Here is a 24750-nt window from a genome sequence, read left to right as displayed (position 1 = left end):
ATGGGGGCAGGATCTTTGACCACATGGGGGCAGCTATATTGTGTGTTGCAGTGATGATCAATCTGCATAGTACTCTTTTATTAGATAGGATAGAGGCCTGGTACAGGGGTGGGGGCCAGCTGGTTTGCCCTGAAGGGTGTCCCTGATCAGGGTGGGGTTCCCTTGGGGCATGGGGCGGCCTGAGCGAGGGGCCTGTGGTGGTTTGCAGGCGGGCCACGCCCCCTGGCAATGCAAGCGGAGGCCCTGGTATCTTATTTTCCTTCTACAATTGAAACTTTGTAGCCTGGAGCGGAGCCAAGCCTGGGGCTCCCTCTGAGGCCCCGCAGCCATTTGTGTTGGGGTTATAATTGAAACTTTATTGCCTTAAGCGGGTGGGCCCGGCCAGGGTGTGTGGAAAGCTTTGCTTCCCCTGTTGCCGGCGGCAACCCTGACCTGCTCTCTCAAGCTCCATTCTGCCGCCATTTGTTTGAATTTGTTTACCTTCTATAATTGAAACTTTGTAGCTTGAGTGGAGGCTTAGACCTGCAACGGCTGGCAGAAAGCTTGGCTTCCTCTGTTACCTAGGAAACCTTGCTCTCTGTAGCTGTAGCCATCTTGGTTTGGGTTAATTTGCATACTCGCTCTGATTGGATGGTGGGCGTGGCTTGTGGGCGTGTCAGAGGTATGGTCAATTTGCATATTTGTCTATTATTAGATAGGATACTAGAGGCCCGGTGCATGAAATTCATGCACCAAGGGGGGTTGTCCCTCAGCCCAGCCTGTACCCTCTCCAATCTGGGACCCCTCAAGGGATGTCCGACTGACTGCCCGTTTAGGCCCGATCCCTGGGATCGGGCCTAAACGGGCAGTCGGACATTCCTCTCACAATCCAGGACTGCTGGCTCCCAATTGCTTGCCTGCCTGCCTTCCTGATTGCCCCTAACCGCTTCTGCCTGCCAGCCTGATCACCCCCTAACCACTCTGCTGCCAGCCTGTTTTCCCCCAACTTCCCTCCTCTGCCGGCCTGGTCACCCCTAACTGCCCTCTCCTGCAGGGTTGATCACCTCCAACTGCCCTCCCTTGCAGGCTTGATCCCTCTCAACTGCCCTCCCTTGCAGGCCGGGTGCCTCCCAACTGCCCTCTCCTGCTGGCCATCTTGTGTCCACATGGGGGCAGGATCTTTGACCACATGGGGGCAGCTATATTGTGTGTTGCAGTGATGATCAATCTGCATAGTACTCTTTTATTAGATAGGATAGAGGCCTGGTACAGGGGTGGGGGCCAGCTGGTTTGCCCTGAAGGGTGTCCCTGATCAGGGTGGGGTTCCCTTGGGGCATGGGGCGGCCTGAGCGAGGGGCCTGTGGTGGTTTGCAGGCCGGCCATGCCCCCTGCCAATGCAAGCGGAGGCCCTGGTATCTGGAATTTATTTTCCTTCTACAATTGAAACTTTGTAGCCTGGAGCAGAGCCAAGCCTGGGGCTCCCTCCGAGGCCCGCAGCCATTTGTGTTGGGGTTATAATTGAAACTTTGTTGCCTTAAGCGGGTGGGCCCAGCCAGGGTGTGCAGAAAGCTTTGCTTCCCCTGTTGCCGGCGGCAACCCTGACCTGCTCTCTCAAGCTCCATTCTGCCGCCATTTGTTTGAATTTGTTTACCTTCTATAATTGAAACTTTGTAGCTTGAGTGGAGGCTTAGGCCTGCAACGGCTGGCAGAAAGCTTGGCTTCCTCTGTTACCTGGGAAACCTTGCTCTCTGTAGCTGTAGCCATCTTGGTTTGGGTTAATTTGCATACTCACTCTGATTGGATGGTGGGTGTGGCTTGTGGGTGTGTCAGAGGTATGGTCAATTTGCATATTTGTCTATTATTAGATAGGCTTAGATATCTGATCATCTTCTCAAAGAGGTCTGCATTGTTTGCTTTCCATACAGCATTAAAAATGAGGATCAAGATGACAAATGTGGTTTCAGCTATACCTGAAGTTAAACTCCAATGAATTTCTCAGTTACACAAGTCAATACATTGGTTTTCAATTTTAGTTTGCCAATTTAAAAAAGCTTCCATTGTAATATACGGAGTACTAACCAGTGTTGCAGAGAGACATGAAAGGGCAGCAGGGAGAAGACTGCCACTTACTCCTTCTATGTGCTTGGCACCACCTGTAAGCCTCTGCTTTCAGAGCCTGAGTGTTGTGTGTTAATTGGAATAGGTAGGTTCAGAAGGAATGGAGTAGCTGTTCCTTCTGCAGGAGCACTTAGGCATTCCCATGAAATTGGAATCAGCTCTAAGACTTAAGCCTTTGGTAAATATGACCTGTGGAGATCAAGACCATGGTGTCTTAAGCCCCCTTGAAATGAAAAGCCAGAGAGAAACCTACAATTCTATAATACCTTATACCTGGCTAGGGCAGCAGATCCAAGTAGAAAGATATTCTGGGGTTTTTTGTAGCCTGCCCAGATTCTAACCTAGGGATTACATTTAATGCCCGTCTCTGTTGCCATTTTTTGCTTATGGTGTTCCTAAAAACTCCTACAGCAGCACCCTATACAGAAGACTCAAAAATGAAGCTTTGCACTGTAGTGTAATGAAAGAAATTGTTCTTGGAAGCTCAAGAACAATCACTAATAACACTATTTAAAATATGCTTTAAGAATATTAAAGAATTTTTATACTCACCACTGTGAGAGTTCAGTGACATGGGTTCTCAGACACACTACCAGTAAGAAAGTACACAGGCACAATCATTTAGAGAAGCCCTTGCCAGTGTGCTTCAACAATATGCTTTAAAAGTAATTCTACTTCAGGCATTTATTCTAAACAATTAAGGATGTGTGGAAAATTTTACTTAATGAGTTTTTTCATTTAGCATTGTTAATAATCCAAGCCAAGAGAATTAATGAGTTGAGTAAACTCTGGCATATCTATGTGATGGAATGCTACACTAAAACTGCTATTGAAGTGCATATAATATGTTGTCATGTGAAAGTATATTAGTGTGATTTTTTTTTTTTTTTTGAGCTAGAAGAAGAAAATACTACAGATAGTCATTTGAGGAGTGGGATTACGGACGATTTTAATTTTCTTTGTGTGTTTTTTTTCTCATTCACTCCAACCAAAACTTATTTGCAGCATTTTAAGATGGCAATTGTATTATAGATACAATAAAAGCTTACTTGTGAATTACGTTCTCCTTAATTCCATATTTTTACCCAGAGGATCTATCTATCTATATATATATATATATATGATTTAGGATGTTTTTACACTTTAGGCAAATGCTACTGGGTTATAATTTTCTATCTGTAGCTTTTTTTCCCCTTAATGTTATGTTTGATACGTGTAACTCTAGTTTATTCATTTCAGTTTCTTTATAATATTTAGTTCTCTAGTTAGAATTTACTTATGTGTCTTTTGTGCTGGTGGACAGTTAAGATGGTTTCTAGTTTTTGTTAATAAAAGCCATGCTATAGAGAGATGGGCAAGAGTTTCTTTCAGTCTAGAAATGGAATTGAGTAGGTCACATGTAAAATATCAACTTTACTAGATATTGTCAAATTGCTCTTCTAAGAAGCTGTTACCAGTCTATACTTCCATCAGCAACAATATAAGATAGTTTTCATTTTTTTAATGCCCTCGCCTACTTTATATTATCAGACTTAATTTTTAAAAATATATTTTTATTGATTTCAGAAAGGAAGGGAGAGGGAAAGATAAAAACATCAATGATGAGAGAGTAGAGCCCACAACCCAAGCATGTGCCCTTGACCAGAACCGAACCCGGGACCTTCCAGTCTGCAATCCAGTGCTCTAGCCTCTGAGCCAAACCAGCTAGGGCCAGGCTTAATTTTGCCAGACTCATGGGGTGAGGTAGTATTTTACTTAAGTTGCATTTCCTCAGTAACTAATGAACATACTCTTTATAAATTGTGTTCACATCTTTTGCTCATTTCGCGCAAAACATTGTTTCTTATTGATTTACTAGAGGCCCGATGCACAAAAATTTGTACAAGAATGGGCCTTCCTTCCTCTGGCTGCTGGCACCGCCTTCGCTCAGGCTGGAACCGCCTTTCCACCTTTGCTCCAGCCGGGAGCCACCTTTCCGCCTTCCCACGCTGCCCAGAGGCCCAGAGAGTCTGGGGCAGTGTGGAACGCCTGCGTTGTCACTATGGCAACGATGCAAGCATCCTGCCCCTGGCCGCTAGGTGCCTGTGTATGCAAAATAACCTGCCATCTTTGTTGGGTTAATTTGCATACTCACTCCTGATTGGCTAGTGGGTGGTCAGTTTGCATCTTTTTTATTAGTGTAGATCAGTGATGGCAAACCTATGACACACGTGTCAGCATTGACACGCGTAGCCATTTCTGATGACACGTGGCCGCATGCTGAGGATGAAACATTTGCGAAATAATGTTTTTTCCTCAAAGTGACACACTACCCGAGTTATGCTCAGTTTTTTTGGCGAAGTTTGACACACCAAGCTCAAAAGGTTGCCCATCACTGGTGTAGATAGTTTTTAATGTATTCCTTATACTCATTTTTTAAATATATTTTTTGATTGATTTGAGAGAGGAAGGGAGAGGGAGAGAGAGAAACATCAATGATGAGAGAGAATCATTAATTGGCTGCCTTCTATATGCACCCTACTGAGGATTGAGTCCAAAACCCAGGCATGCACCCTGACCAGGAATCAAACAGTGACATCCTGTTTCATATGTCAACACTCAACCACTGAGCCACACCAGTTGGGCTATACTAATTTTTTTTTATTTGTATACATTGCAAATAATTCTCCAATGTGTGGCTTGTCTCTAACTTGTTTATGGAATCTTTTCTTGAACATGAGCTTTTAATTTTAATGCGATTTTTAGTCTCTTGTGCTTTTTTTAAAGTCTTCACTGCTTCAAGGTCATAAGGATAGAATATCTTCTTCTAAAGGTCTTTAAAGTCTTAACATTTTATACAGGCTTTTAATCTATCTAAAATCTAGTATTTGGATAACCACTGTGACAGCATAATCTATAATAATAAAAGTATAATATGCTAATTAGACTGGACGACCTTCCCGACAAAGCGGGAACTGAGAGGGAAGATTGGGTCCTGGGTGCCTGCTGGCAGCCAGAGGGAAGCCCAGATCCCAGGTGCCAGAGGGAAGCTGGTGCTGGCAGCCGGGGGAAGGAAGGCCTACTCTTGCACTAATTTCATGCATTGGGCCTCTAGTTATTAAATAATAGGTTTTTTCCTATCAACTCTATCTTAAATTAAGTGTCTGTGTATGAATGGACTACTTTTTGTTCTGTGATCTGGTGGTTCTTTCTTTTTTTAAAATATATTTTATTGATTTTTTATAGAGAGCAAGGGAGAGGGATAGAGAGAAACATTAATCAGCTGCCTCCCGCACACCCCCTACTGGGGATGTGCCTGAAACCAAGGTACATGCCCCTGACCAGAATCGAACCTGGGACCCTACAGTCTGCAGGCTGACGCTCTTTCCACTGAGCCAAACTAGCTAGGGCTGGTTGTTAATTTCTCCAGTTCTCCAATATATAACTTATTGTAGCTTAAATATGTCCTCCTACTTTGTTCCTTAAAAGTGACTTTGCTGACTCACTGGTATGTCTCAGTGGTTGAGCATTGACCCATGAACCAGGAGGCCATGGTTCGATTCCTGGTCAGGACACATGCTGGGGTTCTGGGCTCAATCCTCAGTAGAGGGCATGTTAGGAGGCAGCAGAGCAATGATTCTATCTCATCATTGATGTTTCTATCTCTTTCTCCCTCTCCCTTCCTCTCTCTGAAGTCAATAAAAACATGTTGTTGTTTTTTTAATTTGTTTTTGCTATTCTTGGCGTTTTGCTCGTCCATATTAATTTTAAAATTAGTTTGCTAAGTTCCAGGAAAAGCCCTTTGATATCTTGATTAAAGTTGCATTAAATTTTTAGAGAAATGCCATCTTCATGATTTTGAGTCTTTTCAGCCATGAACAATATATAATATCCTTCCAATTATTCACTGTTTTATTGTGTCTTTTACAAGTGTACTTTGCTTCATAAAATTTTTACATACCCTTTAACTTTATTCCTAGGTTGCTATTGTTAGAATTGCTGTTGTGAATGAATTTTTTTATTGTTATTAATTTACCAATCAGTTATATGGAATATGGGGAATGTGATTAATCCCTTTTCTTGATCTTTATTCTATCACCTTACTGGACTCTTAATAGTTTGTAGGTTCTCCTGAATTTTACATGAAATAAATAGAGCAGCTTTATTCCTTTCTTTCCAGTTTTCATCTTTTTTTCTATCCTGTGTCATTGAAGTGGAAATCTCTCCCTTTTTTGTATTTCATATTTTCAAATTGTCTTCAGGTACATGCAAATTTATGATTTTTATTTTTGGTGAATGTGCCTTTCATTATGCATTGTTTATCTTTATGCGTATTCATTCTTTTTAATTCTAATTGGTCTTTTGTTATCATTTTCCTGTTACATGCATCCTATGTTTTTCACTTCAGCCTCTTTTTTGTAGTGTTATTTGAGTATCTAATCTTATAGCTTGTTTTTTCTTTTACTCCAGCAGATAACCTTAGTCTTTTAACATGTCATTTTACGCTTTCATAATTGGCTCTACTCAAATAGAGCTTAGTTCTGATCCCTCATTTTGCATTTTTAGTCCTCATTGCTTAAGGAGCCAAAACTCCTGGTCATCACTGCCTACTTTAACACCAAACCTAGTAGGCTCGTGAGTTTAGCCGTGCGTGCTACATTTCTGTATTGTTTCTGGAGTTGAGATTTTTCTCGTTATATTTTATTCAGTCATGACATATTTACTGAAAAGTGCTTGTATCATAGCATGAACTTACTATGCTACCTTGATGGGAAGTTTTCAGTAGTCTTCCTAATTTCTACCTCTTGCTGGCTTTCCCCCTCTAGTACCTTATTACAGGAGCAGATGCTAAGGAAGCAGGCAGAGTTAGAAGCAGCACAGTGCCGGCTCCGACTTCAAGTCCTCACTGAGGAATGCACTAAGCTTCATAATCGTGTCCAGGTAAGTTTGCCCTTTCTAATCCAAATGACTTTCTGTATAGGAATTGAAAAAGAATCTAAATATTACTAAGGTTCATCTCAGATACAAATAGGATTTATCAAAATTGTCAGCAAGTAAACATGACCAACTTTATTTCTGTTTAGAGCATTTGTCCAAAGCTTCCATGTTTTATGATTAATTCTATTGCAATCTGAATTTTTAAAAAGATTAAACTGGATAACTCAAAACGTAAGTCCTTTCATCTTCCTGCATCTACCAATAAAATGATGTTTTAAACAAAAACAATTTTCAACCCTATTATTTATGATTCTATGCTCTTTTTTTTCATTTGCTTGTTGTAATACTGCCAGAACTACAGCAATTCTCTAGGATTTATGTTAACATTTTCACATAATGGATAAGAAACCTCCTTGTGCTGGGCTGGTGTGGCTCAGTGATTGAGTGTAGACCCAGGAATTAAGAGTCATCGGTTCCATTCCTGGTTAGGGCACATGCCCAGGTGGTGGGCTCAATTCCTGGTGGGGAGTGTGCAGGAGGCAGCTGATTGATAATGTTTCTCATCAATGTTTCTATCTCTATCCCTCTTCCTCTCTCTCTAAAAATCAATAAAAATATTTTTAAAAAAAACAACCCTCCTTGTATTAGATCAAGGAATTTTGCATGAGGGGAATAATAATCAAAAAAGCTACACATGGCCCTGGCCGGTTAGCTCAGTTTTTTGAACATCATCCCAACATACCAAGATTGTGGGTTTGATCCCTTGTCAGGGCACATACAAGAATCAACAAATGAGTGTGTGAATAAGAAGTGGAACAACAAATTGATGTCTCTCTCTCATCAATAAAAATAACTTTAAAAAATTTTAATAAAACAAGACGAAACAAAAAAGCTTCACATTTATAAAATCTTTTTCATTTTAGGACTTGCAAAAACTTATTCTGCAACATCGGGATCAGCTCTTACTGAGCTCCCAAGGACCTTGGCTAAGCGGCTCGCCCTGCAAACAGCCCCAGCACAAGTACTTTTTCCAGAAGACCTTCACAGTGTCTCAGAGTGGAAACTGCCGAATTATGACCTACTGTGATGCTCTGAACTGTCTGGTGGTGTCACAACCTTCTCCTCAGGCTACCTTTGTTCCAGGTGAACAGTCTAGAACAAGCATGTCAAACTTGAGGCCCATAACAAATACTCATTAACAATTACTCATTTATTTCAGCCCTTTGTATTCAGCATGTCTCTATTGAAATAAACCTATGTTTCTATGAAAATTGAAACTTTCATTTTTTAAAAAATATATATTTTATTGATTTTTTACAGAGAGGAAGGGAGAGAGATAGAGAGTTAGAAACATCAATGAGAGAGAAACATCAATCAGCTGCCTCTTGCACACCCTCTACTGGGGATGTGCCTGCAACCAAGGTACATGCCCTTGACCGGAATCGAACCTGGGACCTTTCAGTCCGCAGGCTGACGCTCTATCCACTGAGCCAAACCGGTTTCGGCGAAACTTTTATTTTTTTACAGCCACATAAACTTAAACCTTGTTTATTTAGCCGTGTTAGCCTTTGAGTTTGACATGCTTGGTCTAAAACCTCGGTTTTCGTGTACATTATTGAACTCTATTTCTCTTCTCTCTTTTTGGAGTATTTAGTGTTCCTGTATCCAGAACACTGTCCATAGCCCACCAAATAAGCTTTTCTTAGTTTCCTGCTCATGCAGATACTTCAGGGTGCTGCAAAATGTCTTTACTGTCTGTTGACTTCCTTCTGTAAATTAATTAACCAAGAGAGCAGAAATACTGAAAATCCATGATAAAGTAAGAGAAGATGAGGTACTTGGAAATGTTCATTACTGGTACAGTCCAAGAAGGACTATATGTCCCACTGGAGTTATAGGTGCATTTTAGATTGGAAATATTTGAAAAAAACAACACCACTATTCTGAGGACTAATTAAAATTAAAATAAGATTTAATACTTATTTTTAGAATTATTCAAATTGACAGATTCCTGCCTGGCTGGTGTGGCTCAATAAATGAGAGTCAACCTATGAACTAGGACAGGGGTACTCAAACTTTTTAAACAGGGGGCCAGTTCACTGTCCCTCAGACCGTTGGAGGGCCGGACTGTAGTTAAAAAAAAAACTATGAACAAATTCCTATGCACACTGCACATATCTTATTTTGAAGTAAAAAAACAAAACGGCAAAAACACCCGCATGTGGCCTGCGGGCCATAGTTTGAGGACGCCTGAACTAGGAGGTCACGGTTTGATTCCCAGTCAGGCCACATGCCCGGGTTGTGGGCACAATGATTCTCTCTCTCATCAGTGATACTTCTATCTCTCTCCCTTCCTCTCTGTAACAAATAAAAAATGTATTTTTTTAAAACTCATTGAACTTAACCTGAGTTTATTTTAGGCGGAGAAATTACAAATTCCAAATAAAGGAATTTTGGAATACATTTATTATTTTATTATTACTATACTAATTTTGCCCTAACCGGTTTGGATCAGTGGATAGAGCATTGGCCTGTGGACTGAAGGGTCCCAGGTTCAATTCCGGTTAAGGGCATGTACCTGGGTTGTGGGCACATCCCCAGCAGTAATGTGTAGGAGGCAGCTGATCTATGTTTCTCTCTCATCGGTGTTTCAAACTCTCTATCCCTCTCCCTTCCTCTCTGTAAAAAAAAATCAATAAAATATATATTTTAAAAAATACTATACTAATTTTAACATTTTGTGCTTTTTAAAAAAATACGTTTTTATTGATTTCAGAGAGGAAGGGAGAGGAGGAGAGAGAGAAACATCAGAGATGAGAGAGAATTGTTGATTGGCTGCTTCTTGCACGCCCCACACGGGATCGAGCCTACAACGTGGGCATATTCCCGGTCAGGGAATCGATCTATGACCTCCTGATTCATAGGTCTATGCTCAACCATTGAGCCATGCCAGCTGGGTCGTTTGTGCTTTTTAAGCTTAATTTTACATTGTCTTAATGTTGAAAACCAAATCTCTCTACATGACAAATTAAATCATTCCTAAATGTTGTAGATGTTTCTACTGTCTTCAGCATATGCTTTCTGCCAACTGTCAGGTCCCTTTGCTTCAGCCTGATATCTTCTGTTACCCCACTTACAAATTCCATCAAATGTATCAAAACTATATCCCTAAACTTAGGTATATACAAGTTAGGGAGTGGAATTCCTACATTTTCATATATTTTTCTATTCACTGATATTAGCTGTGAGTTAAGAAGCTATTAGAAGACTTTGAGGGAAAAGTAAAAGGATTGTTTATAGTGTTCCCATATTCTATCCAGATTTTTATTTATTTATATATATATATATATATATATATATATATATATATATATATATATATATATATATATATGTATTTTTAACATATATTTTTTTAAATATCTTTTTTATTGATTTCAGAGAGGAAGGGAGAGGGAATCATGGATCGGCTGCCTTCTGCACACTCCCTAGTGGGGATCAAACCTGCGACCCAGGCATGTGCCCTTGACCCGAATTGAACCCAGGACCCTTCAGTTTGTAGGTCCCAGCTCTGTCCACTGAACAAAACCAGCTAGGGCCAGGTTTTTAATTAAAAAGGTGTATCATCAATTAAAATCTTACCTACAAGCTAGAAAAATATTAATCCCCCCCCCCCTTTTTTTTTTACATATCTGTTCCACTCTGCATAGCTAGCTCTTGATAGCCTGCTGGTTCTAACTTTTTGTTTCCCTTGTTGATTAACTAGGCAAGTATTCATGTTCCCTTGTTGATTTAAAGCTCATAGTTTCCCTCTTTGTCTCACTGGCTCTTCTAATTCTGTTTCAGGAAAAAACAATGAAATTTCTCCTATTTGGTTCCCTAGAGAAGCTGAAGTGTGATTCAAGGGTATTTTGACAAATTCTGTTAATGTATAATTAAAATAATAATCGATAGAGGGAACACGCCTGCATCTGTGTTGTTGTTTTTTAAATATATTTCTTTATTGATTTCAGAGAGGAAGGGAGAGGGTAATATATAATTAAAATAATAATAGATAGAGGGAACATGCCTGCATCTTCCTTTTTTTAAAAATATATTTCTTTATTGGTTTTAGAGAGGAAGGGGGAGGATAGGGAGATAGAAACATCAATGATGAGAGAGAATCATTGATCGGCTGCCTCCTGCACGCACCCTATTGGGGATTGAGCCCACAACCCGGGCATGTGCCTTTGGCCGGAATCGAACCTGGGACCCTTCAGTCCGCAGGCTGACTCTCTATCCATTGAGCCAAACCAGCTAGGGCTCGCCTGCACCTTTCCCGTCCCCCTCTTCCACAGACAGGTAACCTTGGCCTTTCTCCTAAGCTCCAAAGGCCTTTCTTCTGCCTCTGTAACTTGTAACTTGTTTCCTGAGCCTAAGCAGCCCAGCTGGCTCACTTCTATCTCTGTTAACGTTCTAAATAAAATTTCTTTTATAATTTGATTTAAAAAATTGATATCATAGCCTAGAAAGAGTACAATAACAAAAAAATTTAAAGGACAAGTTTTTGGTTTTCTTTTCCACTCCTTGAATGATATACATTAATTGAGATGTCATTTATTTTCATTCTATTTCAGACAAATGTAGCCTATCTTGACCACCTGATACAGAAACTACTAATCTCCATTCTTTTTTTTTCCTTTAAATTTTATTTTTTAATGACAGTTTACATTTAGTATTATTTTGTGTTAGTTTCAGGTATACAGCATAGTGGATAGACATAAGTGTAAGGTGTTCCCCCCAATATTTCTAGTACCCACCTAGCACCATACAGAGTTATTACACTATTATTGACTCTATTCCCTATATATTCCTGTGACTATTTTGTACTTCTTAACCCTTTGTACTCGCTTGCTTTTTTCTCGATTCCTTTATTCTACTCGGGATTTAATTTTTTAAATACCCCAGATTTTACAAAGCGCGGCAGTAGAATAAAAAACTGGAGTTTCTTTTCATACAAACTTATTTATTTTGATTTTTTAATATTTCAAATTATTGCTACATTCAAAGAGTATAAAAAGAGCTGCTACCAATGCTAACCGTGTCGAGTCACACTCGACATCCGAGTGCAAAAGGTTAAACCCTTCTTTTTTACCCAGTTCCCTAACCCCCCTCCACTCTGGTAACCATTAGTCTGTTTCAATTTTGTTTCTTCGGTTATTTTCTTTAAATTCCACATGTAAGTGAAATCATACGATGTTTGTCTTTCTCTGACTGACTTATTTCACTTGGCATAATACCCTCTAGATCATCCATGCTGTAACCAATGGTAAGATTTTATTCTATTTCATGACCGAGTAATATTACATTGTATGTATGTGCCACCACTTTTTTATTACTTGTCCTTTTTTTTTTTTACTGTTCATTTCTTTTTTTATTGTTTTATTTTATTTATTGATTAAGGTATTACATATGTGTCCTTATCCCCCATTGCTCCCCCACCCCTTCTCATGCCCTCAAACCGCCCCCCCCACCCCACACCCCCCCGCCACACACCCCCACTCCACACACCCCCACCCTGGTATCTGTGTCCATTGGTTAGGCTTATATGCATGCATACTACTTCTTTGGTCAATCTCTCCCCCTTACACCTGCCCTCCCCTGCCTTTCCTCTGAGGTTTGACGGTTTGATGGATGCTTCTCTGTCTCTGGATCTGTTTTTGTTCATCAGTTTATATTGTTCATTATATTCCACAAATGAGTGAGATCATGTGATATTTATCTTTTCTTCAACTGATTTATTTCACTTAGCATAATGTTCTCCAGGTCCATCCATGTTTTTGCAAAGGGGAGGAGTTCCTTTTTACAGCAGCGTAGTATTCTATTGTGTAGTTGTACCATCGTTTTTTAATCCACTCGTCTGCTGATGGGCACTTAGGATGTTGCCAAATCTTAGCTGTCGTGGTAAATTGTGCTGCTATGAACATAGGGGTGCATATATCCTTTCTGACTGGTGTTTCTAGTTTCTTTTGCTTTACACTGAGTGGCCAGATTATTATGATCTCTGAACGCATAATAATCTGGCCACTCAGTGTATTTGTATCTCAAATGGGTACCAAAAGTATTCTAGACCAGTGGTTGGCAAACTGCAGCTCGCGAGCCACATGCGGCTTTTTGGCCCCTTGAGTGTGGCTCTTCCACAAAATACCACGTGCGGGCGCACACGTACAGTGCGATTGAAACTTCATGGCCCATGGGCAGAAGTCGGTTTTTGGCTCTCAAAAGAAATTTCAGTCGTTGTACTGAGATATTTGGCTCTGTTGAATAATGAGCTTGCTGACCTCTGTTCTAGACTTTTGCTGGAGATCAACCACTTATTCGCCCTGAGCTTTCTATCAGCCAGTGCAAAGGGGAAAACTGATTAGGTGCACAATTTATAGTATCTTTGATATCAAATAAATGAGGTAAATGAGGTACTCAAGAGAAGTACACGGAGTGGCCAGATTATTATGTGTTCAGAGATCATAATAATCTGGCCACTCAGTGTATTTCTAGAAGTAGGATCACTGGGTCGAATGGGAGTTCCATTTTTAGTTTTTTGAGGAAACTCCATACTGTTTTCCACAGTGGCTGCACCAGTCTGCATTCCCACCAGCAGTGCATGAGTGTTCCTTTTTCTCCGCATCCTCACCAGCACTAGTCGTTTGTTGATTTGTTGATGATTGCCATTCTGACAGGTGTGAGATGATACCGCATTGTCGTTTTGATTTGCATCTCTTGGATGATTAGTGACTTTGAGCATGTTTTCATGTCTCTTGACCTTCCTTATGTCTTCTTTTGAAAAGTATCTATTTAGGTCCTGCCTTGTGGGAGAGAGCGCACTTTCTGTCTCTTGCTCTCTCTCTCTCTCTCTCAAAAACTTTATTGAAGTATAATTGATATATAATAAACTATATATACTTAAAGTATTCTATTTGATGATTTCTTAACATATGTATATACCTTGAAACCAGCTCTGCAATCAAGATAGTGAATATCTATATCACCCCAAAAGTTTTCTTATGCTTTTATGTAATCTATCTTCCACCTGTCCCTTTTAAGGCATTCCCAGGCAATCACCGATTGACTTTCTGTCACTATAGATTAGTACTCAGGTTCCCTAGTTGATTTATTGCACTATAGATTAGTGCACCTGTTCTGGAATCTATATATATATAAAAGCCTAAGCGACTGAACGACCAAACGACCAGTTGACCAATCACTATGATGCATTCTGACCACTACAGGGCAGACGCTCAACGCAGAAGCTGCCCCCTGGTGGTCAGTGTGCTCCCATAGACAACCTGTGGCCAGCCAACCTCCCGTAGTTCCTCCCCCTGGCTGGCCGGCCCCCATTGGCCTCAATCAGGACTGGTTGAGACAGCCCCCATCAGCCCTGATCATTGGCCAGGCTAAGGGACTCCCACACGTGCATGAATTCGTGCACCGGGCCTCTAGTTTTATATAAATAGAGTCATAAATAGTATTGCTCTTTACTTTCTTGGTCTGGCTTCATTCAGCATAAGATTTTTGAGGTTAATTTGTATTATAGTGTGTATTTAATTTATTCCTTGTTATTGCTGGGTAATATTCCATTGTGTGTGTGTGTGATGGTTTATCACTTACCTGTTGATGGATATTCGAAATAGAATATCCTTTTTTTAAAATACATTTTTATTGATTTCTGAGAGGAAGAATTGAGCCCGCAACCTGGGCCTCTGCCCTGACCAGAATTGAACCTTGACTGCCTGGTTCATAGGTCGATAACTCAACCACTGACCCACACCAGCTGGGCTGGAATATATTTTTTATAATAAATTAAAACCACAGGAAATTTTTATTCTTTTTGCTTGACTAACTTTTTCCAGGAACTTACATGTCAAAAAAGGTGGACAGCCAAAACTGGTTTGGCTCTGTGGATAGAGCGTCGGCCTGTGGACTGAAAGGTCCCAGGTTCGGTTTCGGTCAAGGGCATGTCCCTTGGTTGCGGGCACATCCCCGGTAGGGGGCGTGCAGGAGGCAGCTGGTCGATGTTTCTCGTCGATGTTTCTAGCTTTCTATCCCTCTCCCTTCCTCTCTGTAAAAAATCAATAAAATATATTAAAAAAAAAAAAAGAAAGAAAGAAAGGTGGACAAAGGAGCTACTTGAAAGAGTTTGCTTTGCCATAAGCTGACTATCAGTGACATATCTCACTCTCTTCTTATCTTTGACAGGCTTTGGTGTTAAGATGTTCAGTACTGCCAACATGAAAAGCAGTCAGTACATTCCCATGCATAGCAAACAGATCCGAGGACTGGCTTTTGGCAATCAGTCCAAAGGCTTACTTCTCTCTGCTTCCCTAGATAACACTGTTAAACTGACCAGGTGAGTGCTTTGGGGAGGAAGATAGGACCTGGGCTGCTGAATGTTGAATAGCATGGAAACTAATATTCGTGTTATGATGACCTTAGCTTTTGTTTTTATTTTGGTCTAAGGCATTGTCTTCTGAGATCTAGGTTTATTTAATTCAAACTGTATTGCTTTTAAAAGGTGACACAGCATGTTTCAAAACAATATGTCTAGTGTTCCATTTCTTTAAAATTATTATGTTACAAAATACATCTTAAGCCATGCAGATAAGAGTAACATCCTTGAGATAATGAAATGACAATATGGAGGCAGCCTTAATACCTGACACCATTGAGTTATCCTACCAGCTTAAGACTGCTTATTGCCGGATCATTTTGCCTAACAGGAATACTGGGAGCTCACTCTCCTTGGGTGCCATGATGATTTCTCTAATTGATAACCCTCAGTTACTGCATTTTACTTTTTTTATTTCAGAATGGAAAGAAGTGGGTGAGAAATAGAAATATCAATGATGAGAATCATTAATCAGCTGCCTTCTGCACACCTCCTGCTGGGGATCAAGGCCACAACCTTGGCATGATCCCTGACTAGGAATTGAACCGTGACCTCCTGGTTCATGTATCATTGCTCAACCACTGAGCAACACAGGCTAGGCACAGTTACTGCATTTTATCTTTTACATGCTTTGTGAGTGCTGTGAACCAAATCTAAGAATGATCTGTGCCTTTATCTTTTAGAAATTAGTTCTGATTAAATATCTGATAGTTGGCTTCCTGTTTAATTTCTGCACCTAAATCTGAGGAACATCAAGATAGCGCTTTTCAAAAATGCTTCTGCTTAATTTTGCCCCAAAACTCAATGTATTGTTATGTTTTGCATATGTTTGTGCTATTTTTTTTTCTAGTAGTGTTATAAAATTGGGATGGGGAGGGGTTAAATACCAAACTGTTATAAATGACTCTCTCTAGATGATTGAATTATAATATATTTTTATATTTTCAACATGGAATATGATCACCTGTGTAATAGGTAACTATGGAGAAGGTAATGGAAATAAGATGGGAATGTACTTTGTCTGTGTCCCTTTAATTTACTCTTACTTTATTACAGTTTAAGAGGAACACATGTGTCCCCCACCTCCTCCCTTCCAAAAAAATATATTTTGGAAATAGAAGGCGTTATCTAGGCATTCCTTAGAGGAAATTGGAAATTCAAATAGTTTGGATGGGAGGGTGTATTCTTAAATGATCAGCATTGAGATGATGATCTTTACATCTTAGTTATATTTTTTATTTTTTTAATGCATAGTTGTAAAAGTCTCTTATAACTTCACAGCCTGGAAACAAATACTGTGGTCCAGACTTATAATGCTGGACGTGCTGTCTGGAGCTGCTGCTGGTGTCTTGATGAAAACAATTACATCTACGCTGGACTGGTCAACGGTTCAGTTCTGGTATATGACCTTCGAAACACGAGTTGTTATGTCCAGGAATTAGTACCTCAAAAAGCCAGGTAGGGAGCCATTCACTTGTAGGTAGCGTCTTTCTCTTGGGCAGTTATTGTATTAATTCTCTCTTTCCAAGAGTGTTTCACAGTTGATCATAATTCCTCACAGAGGGCAGTTCTCTCTGAGTCCACTGATTAATTCTTACTTAAATATCAGTAAGATCCTTAAAGTTTGTATTTATATTTCACATGGTAGAAAACTCTGGTGCCAAGTATAACCAGCTTCATGGAATTACTCATTATCCAACATTGCAAAATGAAGTCAGATCTATGTTCAACACACAGGTCCACTACATATGAGTGATCTCATCTTAGCCTGTTGTGTTCTTCATCTATAAAATATGGTTAGCAAACACTTGCTTTTACAGCCACATGTCTAACACATGAAGAAAACAGTAAAAGGTAGCTCAATAAAAAGTGATTTAAAACTTCCCTAATGCACAATTAAACCAACTTGGTCTAAGGCCTTGGTCGTCAAACTGCGGCTCTCGAGCCACATGCGGCTCTTTGGCCTCTTGAGTGTGGCTCTTCCACAAAATACCACAGCCTGGGCGAGTCTATTTTGAAGAAGTGGTGTTAGAAGAAGTTTAAGTTTAAAAAATTTGGCTCTCAAAAGAAATTTCAATCGTTGTACTGTTGATATTTGGCTCTGTTGACTAATGAGTTTGCCGACCACTGGTCTAAGGATACCATATTACTATGACTTAATCATTTATAATCCAATTACAGAGTTAGGTTTGTGAGGTCAGCTGGAGTTCTGAGGGTGGGTGGCCATCAGCATCACGGTGGCTTTTCAGAATGTGTTGAGTACCATTTGGGCATAATAATCCTGGACACACAAAGTTTTCAAACGGAGAGGGGTTTATGACCTGGTCCAAAATGAGAAGTGTCTTAAGAAAGAATTTCCATTTCCAATTTGAATATATATTAAAAGAGGGCAACATGATCTAAATAAAAAGATAGCACTACAGTAATAATTATTTACTGAAACCTAGGTTCAACACTTTGGGGTTTTCTTTTTATTTGGATGGGGTAGAATCATGCTTCAGTGATGTGGTCTGTGGGCCTGAAGATGATTGATGTAAACTTGCACAAATGTCAACCCCAGGCAAACAAGGTAACTGCCATTGATGTAGAGGACCACATAGAGTAGATAATAAAATACAGAAAATGGCAAGGAAATATTTGTAAATATTGTTTATTTCTGTTTGAGTTTGTTTTGGTTACCTTCATTGTGACAGGGAAATGAAATAAGGCAGGCAAAGTGATCATTTTGGCAACTTGAACAGAAACAAGTTCATAAAGACATAGTCTATAGGCTAATATTTCTGAGAGAATTCTTGACATAGTCCTGGATATATGCTTGCAAAAAGAGATTTAGAAAATCTATAAAGAAATAATTGTTTGAATTGAAATTAGTTGCTTTAAGCTATATTTTAATCGAGAGGTCTGTCAACTACAGCTTGGAAGCTTTATTTTATTTAGATGTATAAGCTGTATTTTTTTTCTAACTTTTCTTTACGTGGCTAACTCTCTTTTCTTGTCATTGTGATCTTGTACTATTTAATTTCTTTGTCCATTTGTTTTCACTGCATTTAGAGCATGTGGTATCTCTTCTGGAATTGGATGTAGAATATTATATGGATGGCCTTTTATTTCTACAGAGTGGGTTGGTCATTTTTATCAGATGTCAGCTAGTGACTCAGACGATTTTTAACCTCTTTTATAGAGAGAGAAATGTGCTCAAGGGAGGGCTCCTGATAGTGGGGTCTGGAATAGTCCAAGTATTAGAATGTGAGGCATGGTTTCCCTTTTTTCCCTTCAGATGCCCACTGGTGTCCCTGTCATACATACCCAGAGCTGCCTCGGCTGTATTTCCATATGGTGGAGTGTTGGCTGGAACCTTGGAGAATGCTACCTTCTGGGAGCGAAAAACGGACTCTTCTCATCAGCCTCATGTGCTGCCCATAGAGCCAGGGGGCTGCATAGACTTTCAGACAGAAAGCAGCACCCGACACTGTCTTGTGACCTACAGGCCTGGTGAGTGTTAGGATGCCCTCATGGGACCTCCTGTGATTTGTTTGGGAGGAGAGTTTTCCCTACCCTTCAGTAGTATTGGTAAGCCCCTCACAGACTGACAGCTATTACTACTACAGTGAGAAGGATAGCTTCAAGTTTCTGCATGGAGCCTGCCTTCCTGCTCCTCACTGTGTAAACTAGGACAGATTCTGCTAGGTACTTCCTGGAAGTAAATTAGCCACTTTAGGAATCCCTACGACTTAAAACAGTAATGGGATGAGGAGGCCTGCTTTTGAGGCCATTGGACCACCCTCAGATCAGTTTTATGTCTTCTGCCTGCTCCTCACTTCACTTAACAGAAAGGCCCCGGTGAAGGCAGCCATGTAGGACTCTGATTAGGGCCTTAGCTGTTCCTTATTTGGGGCCAACAAAGTTAAGTGGAAAATAGAAGGACAACCATTGTTGTGTGGGCCTAGCTAACTGAACTTCTCACTGCCTCCAGAACCAAGTTGAAACCCATGACAACCAACTCTACTTAAATTCATAGGTTCTTTTTAGCCTGAAAGGTATGAATCTATTTTGATGAGCTATACTGATGGTTAGGCAGATGTTTCATCAGAGATAGTCATTAAAGTGCTATACTTCTGCTATTAGTGGCTCTGTAATCATTTACAATTTTGTTGGAGATGTAGAGTTGCTTCAGCAGAGTCTTCTGACCCTTTTTGTTTTTAGTATCTCATAGGTCTCTGTCTCCAAGAAAACTTGGGGGCTCTATTTTGTTCTCTAGTTTTCATTTGCCTCCCAGAAGTGCCGTAGATACATGTTTTCCCTTCTATAGTAACACATTTATAAAAATGTGCAGTTCTGGGGCTAATAGAGTCCTCACTGGGGAAAAGGAAGAAAAATGTGGTCAGAACTGTTAAGGAAGATAAAAACCCAAGCAGCAGAGGTCTGCAGGATACAGTGATTGTACTAAAAAGGATAGATAGTCCATTCTCAGATTGTTTCCCTAATAGGCAAAACCTTTTGTAGATAACCTGCTTCATCCTAGGCTAGGGTTCTGAATTTCATTTGTGCTGTATTATTTTTGTTGTTACTATGTGTGTTTTTTTGTGTGTGTTTTTTAAGAACAGACTATTTCTGTGTGTGTGTGTGTGTGTGTGTGTGTGTGTGTGTGTGTGTGTGTTGTTTTCTGTTGTTGTTAATCCTCACCAGAAGATTTTTTTTTTCCACATTGATTTTTAGAGAGAGTGGAGGGAAAGGGGAGAGATAGAGGGAGATAAACATCAATGTGAGAGCGGCACATCAATTGGTTGCCTCCCGCATGTGCCCCGACCAGGGCCAGTGATCGAACCCGCAACCGAGGTAAGTGCCCTTGACCAGAATGCAACCCTTCAGTCCACTGGCCAGAGGGCTAACCACTGATAAACTCACATAGGGCTTGTTATTATATTTGCTTTGTTAGCTATGCTTGATGGTTTAATAAATTGAGGCTTTTTCACTCAACTAGGTTGTGCCTGAGGTGCTTGGTTAATTTATTTGGACCATCTTCATGGAGCAATACATTTTTCTATCCCGTAGATAAAAACCACAACACTTTACGCAGTGTTCTGATGGAGATGTCCTACAAGCTGGATGACGCTGGAGAGCCAGTCTGCTCCTGCCGTCCTGTACAGACATTCCTTGGGGGGCGCACTTGCAAACTACTGACCAAAAGTGCTCTTTTCCAAAACCCAGAGAAGAGTGGCAGCATCCTGGTGTGTATTGGGGATGAAGCATCATATTCTGCCCTGGTGAGCCTTTTATATTTTTATAGAGAAATCTATAAAGCAAAAAGCCAAAGTTCTCCTTCATGATTATATACATTTGCATATGTGTAAGTGAGTATGTATTATAAGTCACACTTTACTACTGCTTTCTATGGTTTGCTCTTTTCCCATTTAACTTCCTATCTTGGCTCTCTTTTCATTTCAATATCTGTAGATTCCCTTCATTCTTTTTACATAAGCTAAAGCAGGCATCCTCAAACCAAGGCCCGCGGGCCACATGTGGGTGTTTTTGCCGTTTTGGTTGTTTACTTAAAAATAAGATATGTGCAGTGTGCATAGAAATTTGTTCATAGTTTTTTTTAAACTATAGTCCGGCCCTCCAACGGTCTGAGGGAGAGTGAACTGGCCCCCTGTTTAAAAAGTTTGAGGACCCCTGAGCTAAAGTGTTCCATGGGCTGTACTTTGAATCTTAATAAAAAGAAAACAACACTGCTGAAACCCCTATAAAATAATGATTCAGGCATCAGCTTTATCAATAGATGAAAGGTTAGTGGGAAATTTCACAATGGGGAGAGGAGTCGACCTGTTACCACCTAAACAAATCAATCAACTTTAGGTAGGTGAGCTTACCAGATAATGTCCCTCTTGATGTAAAGCAATATGAAGCAGAGGGTGCCTTCTATGAGGTGTTTTTGAACTTGAATCCAAGCCTTACCTAAGAATTTAAGGGTAAAAGGACATGAAATCAGAAAAAAAAAAAAAATAGGATCAATGAAGCAGGTGTAGTAAAAGCTTAATCAGCTGTGTATGGGTTTTAATACTTAAAATTTTTTATTTCACAATAAAAGAAATTTCACAGTAAAATAAAAAGAAAGTACCAATTAGAATATGATAGGTTCGTGTGTGGGGGGGGCAATGGTAAGATATGTACACATATAATACCTCAATATAAATAAATAAATAAATAAATAAATAAATAAATAAATAAATAAATAAATAAAATGAGGCAAAATAAAAAAAAAAAGAATATGATAGGTTCCATGAAGACAGGAACAAGGATTTTGTCATATTGTCCCTATTATTCCTAGAGGACTGCCCAGCACATATATTCAAGGGGATGAATGCTAGCAAGGCTTGATTTTCAGATCTGCTCACAGATAAACTAATTGCTGATTATAGTAGGTGATCATACTGGATCGTGTCAATGTGCTGATTGCCACCTGATGAGGGGTAGGGACTTTGCTACCCAGGCAGTGCTCTCTGCAACTCTTTCAAAGTGGATGTGAAAGAAAGTCCCCTAGCTTAATTGAATGACTTTTTACCTTTTATCTTTATTTGTCTTCTTTAGGTATGGGATGCTAGCAGTGGCTCCTTGCTACAGGGTCTGCCGACTGATCAGCCTGTCTTGGACATCTGTCCATTTGAGGTGAACCATAGCAGCCACGTGGCTACCTTAACAGAGAAGATGGTTCAAATCTATAAGTGGGAGTGACCATGGTCTTGAAACTTACAAGGCATTGCCACTGGTTAATGTTCAGCGTTGTTTGCTAGCATCTAACAGCCTTGAGCAAGATCCCTGCTTATTGTCTGGCCTAGAACTTTTGGGAACATGATTCCTTTGGTTTAGTATGATTCTAAGACTCCAGGTCACTAAAACTACAGATTGTGTATTATGTCCATCAAAAGAGTAAGTGACTGTTCCTGTCTACATTGACCATTTCTTGGATTAAAAGCCTTCATGAATCTTTGTGGAGAAACGATATTTTCATTCAGACTGTTTGCTGGACCACAGAGTATCTTTCCAGCAGTTATTTAGGATATAATTGTGCACCAACCATGTTCTAGGCCCTGTTTGAGTGGTCTTGTCACATGGGCTATTTGGTTTGGGAATGCTTATGTCCCTAAAGGGGCTAACCATTTGAGGCTACTTGGATGCAAGTGGATGCAGAATTTTTCAGTTGAACACAGAGGGCATTATAGAACCTTGTGTAGGATTTTGTCTATTGCTGACCTTGTGGGCTGACATTTTAGTAACTCGGTCTCATCCCCATAGAAGTATGTGGTAGAGCACATCTGGTCTACTTTGTGGCAGCCACAGTTATGTTCCAGTTGTGCAGTTGCTAGAATATGGGCAAGCCCTATGATGGAGGCAGCTGTAATGAGCTATAGACAACTTTCCTGATGCTGAAGGCATTAAGTTCATTGCATTGTGAGAACCAAGGAAAGAAGCCAGTTGTTTGAGCAGTGGGGAAGACTTTTTGTAGCCAGCCTAAAATCTCAGGGATAGCTTTATATAAACCAATGCTTTGAAGACCGTTCCTTTTCCCTCATTAGGAAAAGATGAGCAAGCAATATGTTAAAGCGCTTAAATCTCAGTATCATAGTAGGAGCAATGGGTTAACTTTGCAAAAGAGACTTACAAAAGAGAAGCTGCTCAGACTGCTGCTGAAAATAGAAGACGGGCCTGTCACTTCACTTCTGAAAGTTCCCATCTGAATAAAGCCACCCCTTTGGAGTGAGAGGCTGTTCTTGAGCATGTTTAGAATTCCCATATAAAGCCTTCCCCATGTGAAGATGATGTCTAATTCAAAGTTTCATTCATATATATATATACATATACATATATATATATACATATACATACATATATATATATATATATATATATATATATATATATATATATATATAAAACATTTTTATTGATTTTTAGAGAGAGAGAGAGAAACATCTATGTAAGAGTGAAACATTGATCAGCTGCCTCCTGCAGGCCCCGCTTCTGGGGATCGAGCCACACCCTGGCTATGTGTTATGTCCAGCAATGGAACCTGCAATTCTTCCGTGCACAGGATGACACCCAACCAACTGAGCTACACTGGCCAGGGCCCAAGTTTCTTTGATTTGCCTCCGTTCCTAAACTTTTCTGAGTGTTGAGGGAAATGTTTATTCATTTTAACTCTGGATTGTCCACATTTGGGCCCTGCACTTTTCTCCAGTAGAGGGCTCAGGAGTGTGATTTTTCTTAAAATAATTGTTGTAGAAACATTTTTATTTCAAAATAGTTCTGACCTGTCAACTCCTGAGCCTTTTCCAGCATTTCTCACCAGGAAGGGGTTATTGCAGATTTCCCTAGAGTTCCAAGTTCTACTTGTGCCTTTTAAAAATGGCATCCTCCTATTTATTTAAAAAAAAAAAAAAAAGAAGAAATCCAATTTCCAGGATCTGGGAAAGAGCCCCCTTTCCTCAGAGGATATATTCCTTTTGATATGTTGATGATTTGATTGCCCAGGCCTAAAGCTTCAGTGGCAGATTGGGATTTGAATTAAAAAGCAGAACATATCTGGTTTCAGTAGGGATGCAGGTGGTCAGACCCTGTCTGCCTTTTGTCTTGGACAGGGTTAGGATTTGACTAGCCTTGAAGTACACTCAAGGGATGCTGATTGATTGGCCTAAGCATAGGAACCAAGGGACTTACTACTAGGGAGGTTGGGTGAATCTCACCTCTTGCCAATCCTTGGGTTCCTTCAGTAAATTTGTATGTTTTAGAAACAAATTCGTGTGACTGATTTCTCCAAAGGAAAAAACCTCACCTTTAGCCTCCCTGCACCCCCGCACCTGGCAGGAGATTGCATTTGTAGATCCAGGCTCTGGTGTCCTGTATAGCACCAGGCCCTGCCATGTTTCTTCATTCCTGTCTCTCAGGTTGTTTTCCCATTTGAGGATATGAAGTTAAGCAAACGCAAAACATCTTGTTTTATATATCCTTGTACCTGCTTTCAAAACAGAGCAATGGGATCTCTGTTAATATGTTTTAATGTTTGTGTTTTCTATTTTAATGTTAATATGAAAATAAAGAATTTGCTGTGTGTAACAGCTCCTGGTGTCTTTTGTCTCTAACTGTCAGAGGCAGGAACATGATTGTCTCTTGGGAGAAGGCTATGATCCCAGCCTGGTAGATTTCTCCATTTCATGCAGTACAAGGTCTGAGTTACACAGTTACCCTGGATCTGAAGTAAACATATTATTTAAATTGATGAGCTAGTTGAAGCTTTAGCTAGCAATTCTATTTTACTG

The 24750-nt window shown here is 40.0% G+C and overlaps 1 protein-coding gene across 5 annotated transcripts in view; it reads left to right on the top strand.

The window, feature by feature from the left end:
* Positions 1-24547, top strand: part of RFWD3 (ring finger and WD repeat domain 3) — a 41235-nt gene extending 16688 nt beyond the window's left edge. For all 5 annotated transcript variants that reach the window (XM_079799566.1, XM_079799563.1, XM_079799567.1 and 2 more), the window contains exons 7-13: positions 6903-7017; positions 7938-8157; positions 15247-15397; positions 16718-16894; positions 18714-18928; positions 20489-20700; positions 22025-24547. In XM_079799566.1, coding sequence (XP_079655692.1) covers positions 6903-7017; positions 7938-8157; positions 15247-15397; positions 16718-16894; positions 18714-18928; positions 20489-20700; positions 22025-22168 — 1234 coding nt within the window. In that variant the 3' untranslated portion in view covers positions 22169-24547. The remainder of the gene's footprint in view (positions 1-6902; positions 7018-7937; positions 8158-15246; positions 15398-16717; positions 16895-18713; positions 18929-20488; positions 20701-22024) is intronic.
* Positions 24548-24750: the final 203 nt, after the last annotated feature.

Source organism: Cnephaeus nilssonii (genome assembly GCF_951640355.1).
Source record: "Cnephaeus nilssonii genome assembly, chromosome: 20".
NCBI classification, from domain to species: domain Eukaryota; kingdom Metazoa; phylum Chordata; class Mammalia; order Chiroptera; family Vespertilionidae; genus Cnephaeus; species Cnephaeus nilssonii.
The sequence above is the reverse complement of the archived record's forward strand: the minus strand, read 5'-3'. Positions and strand labels throughout refer to the sequence as shown.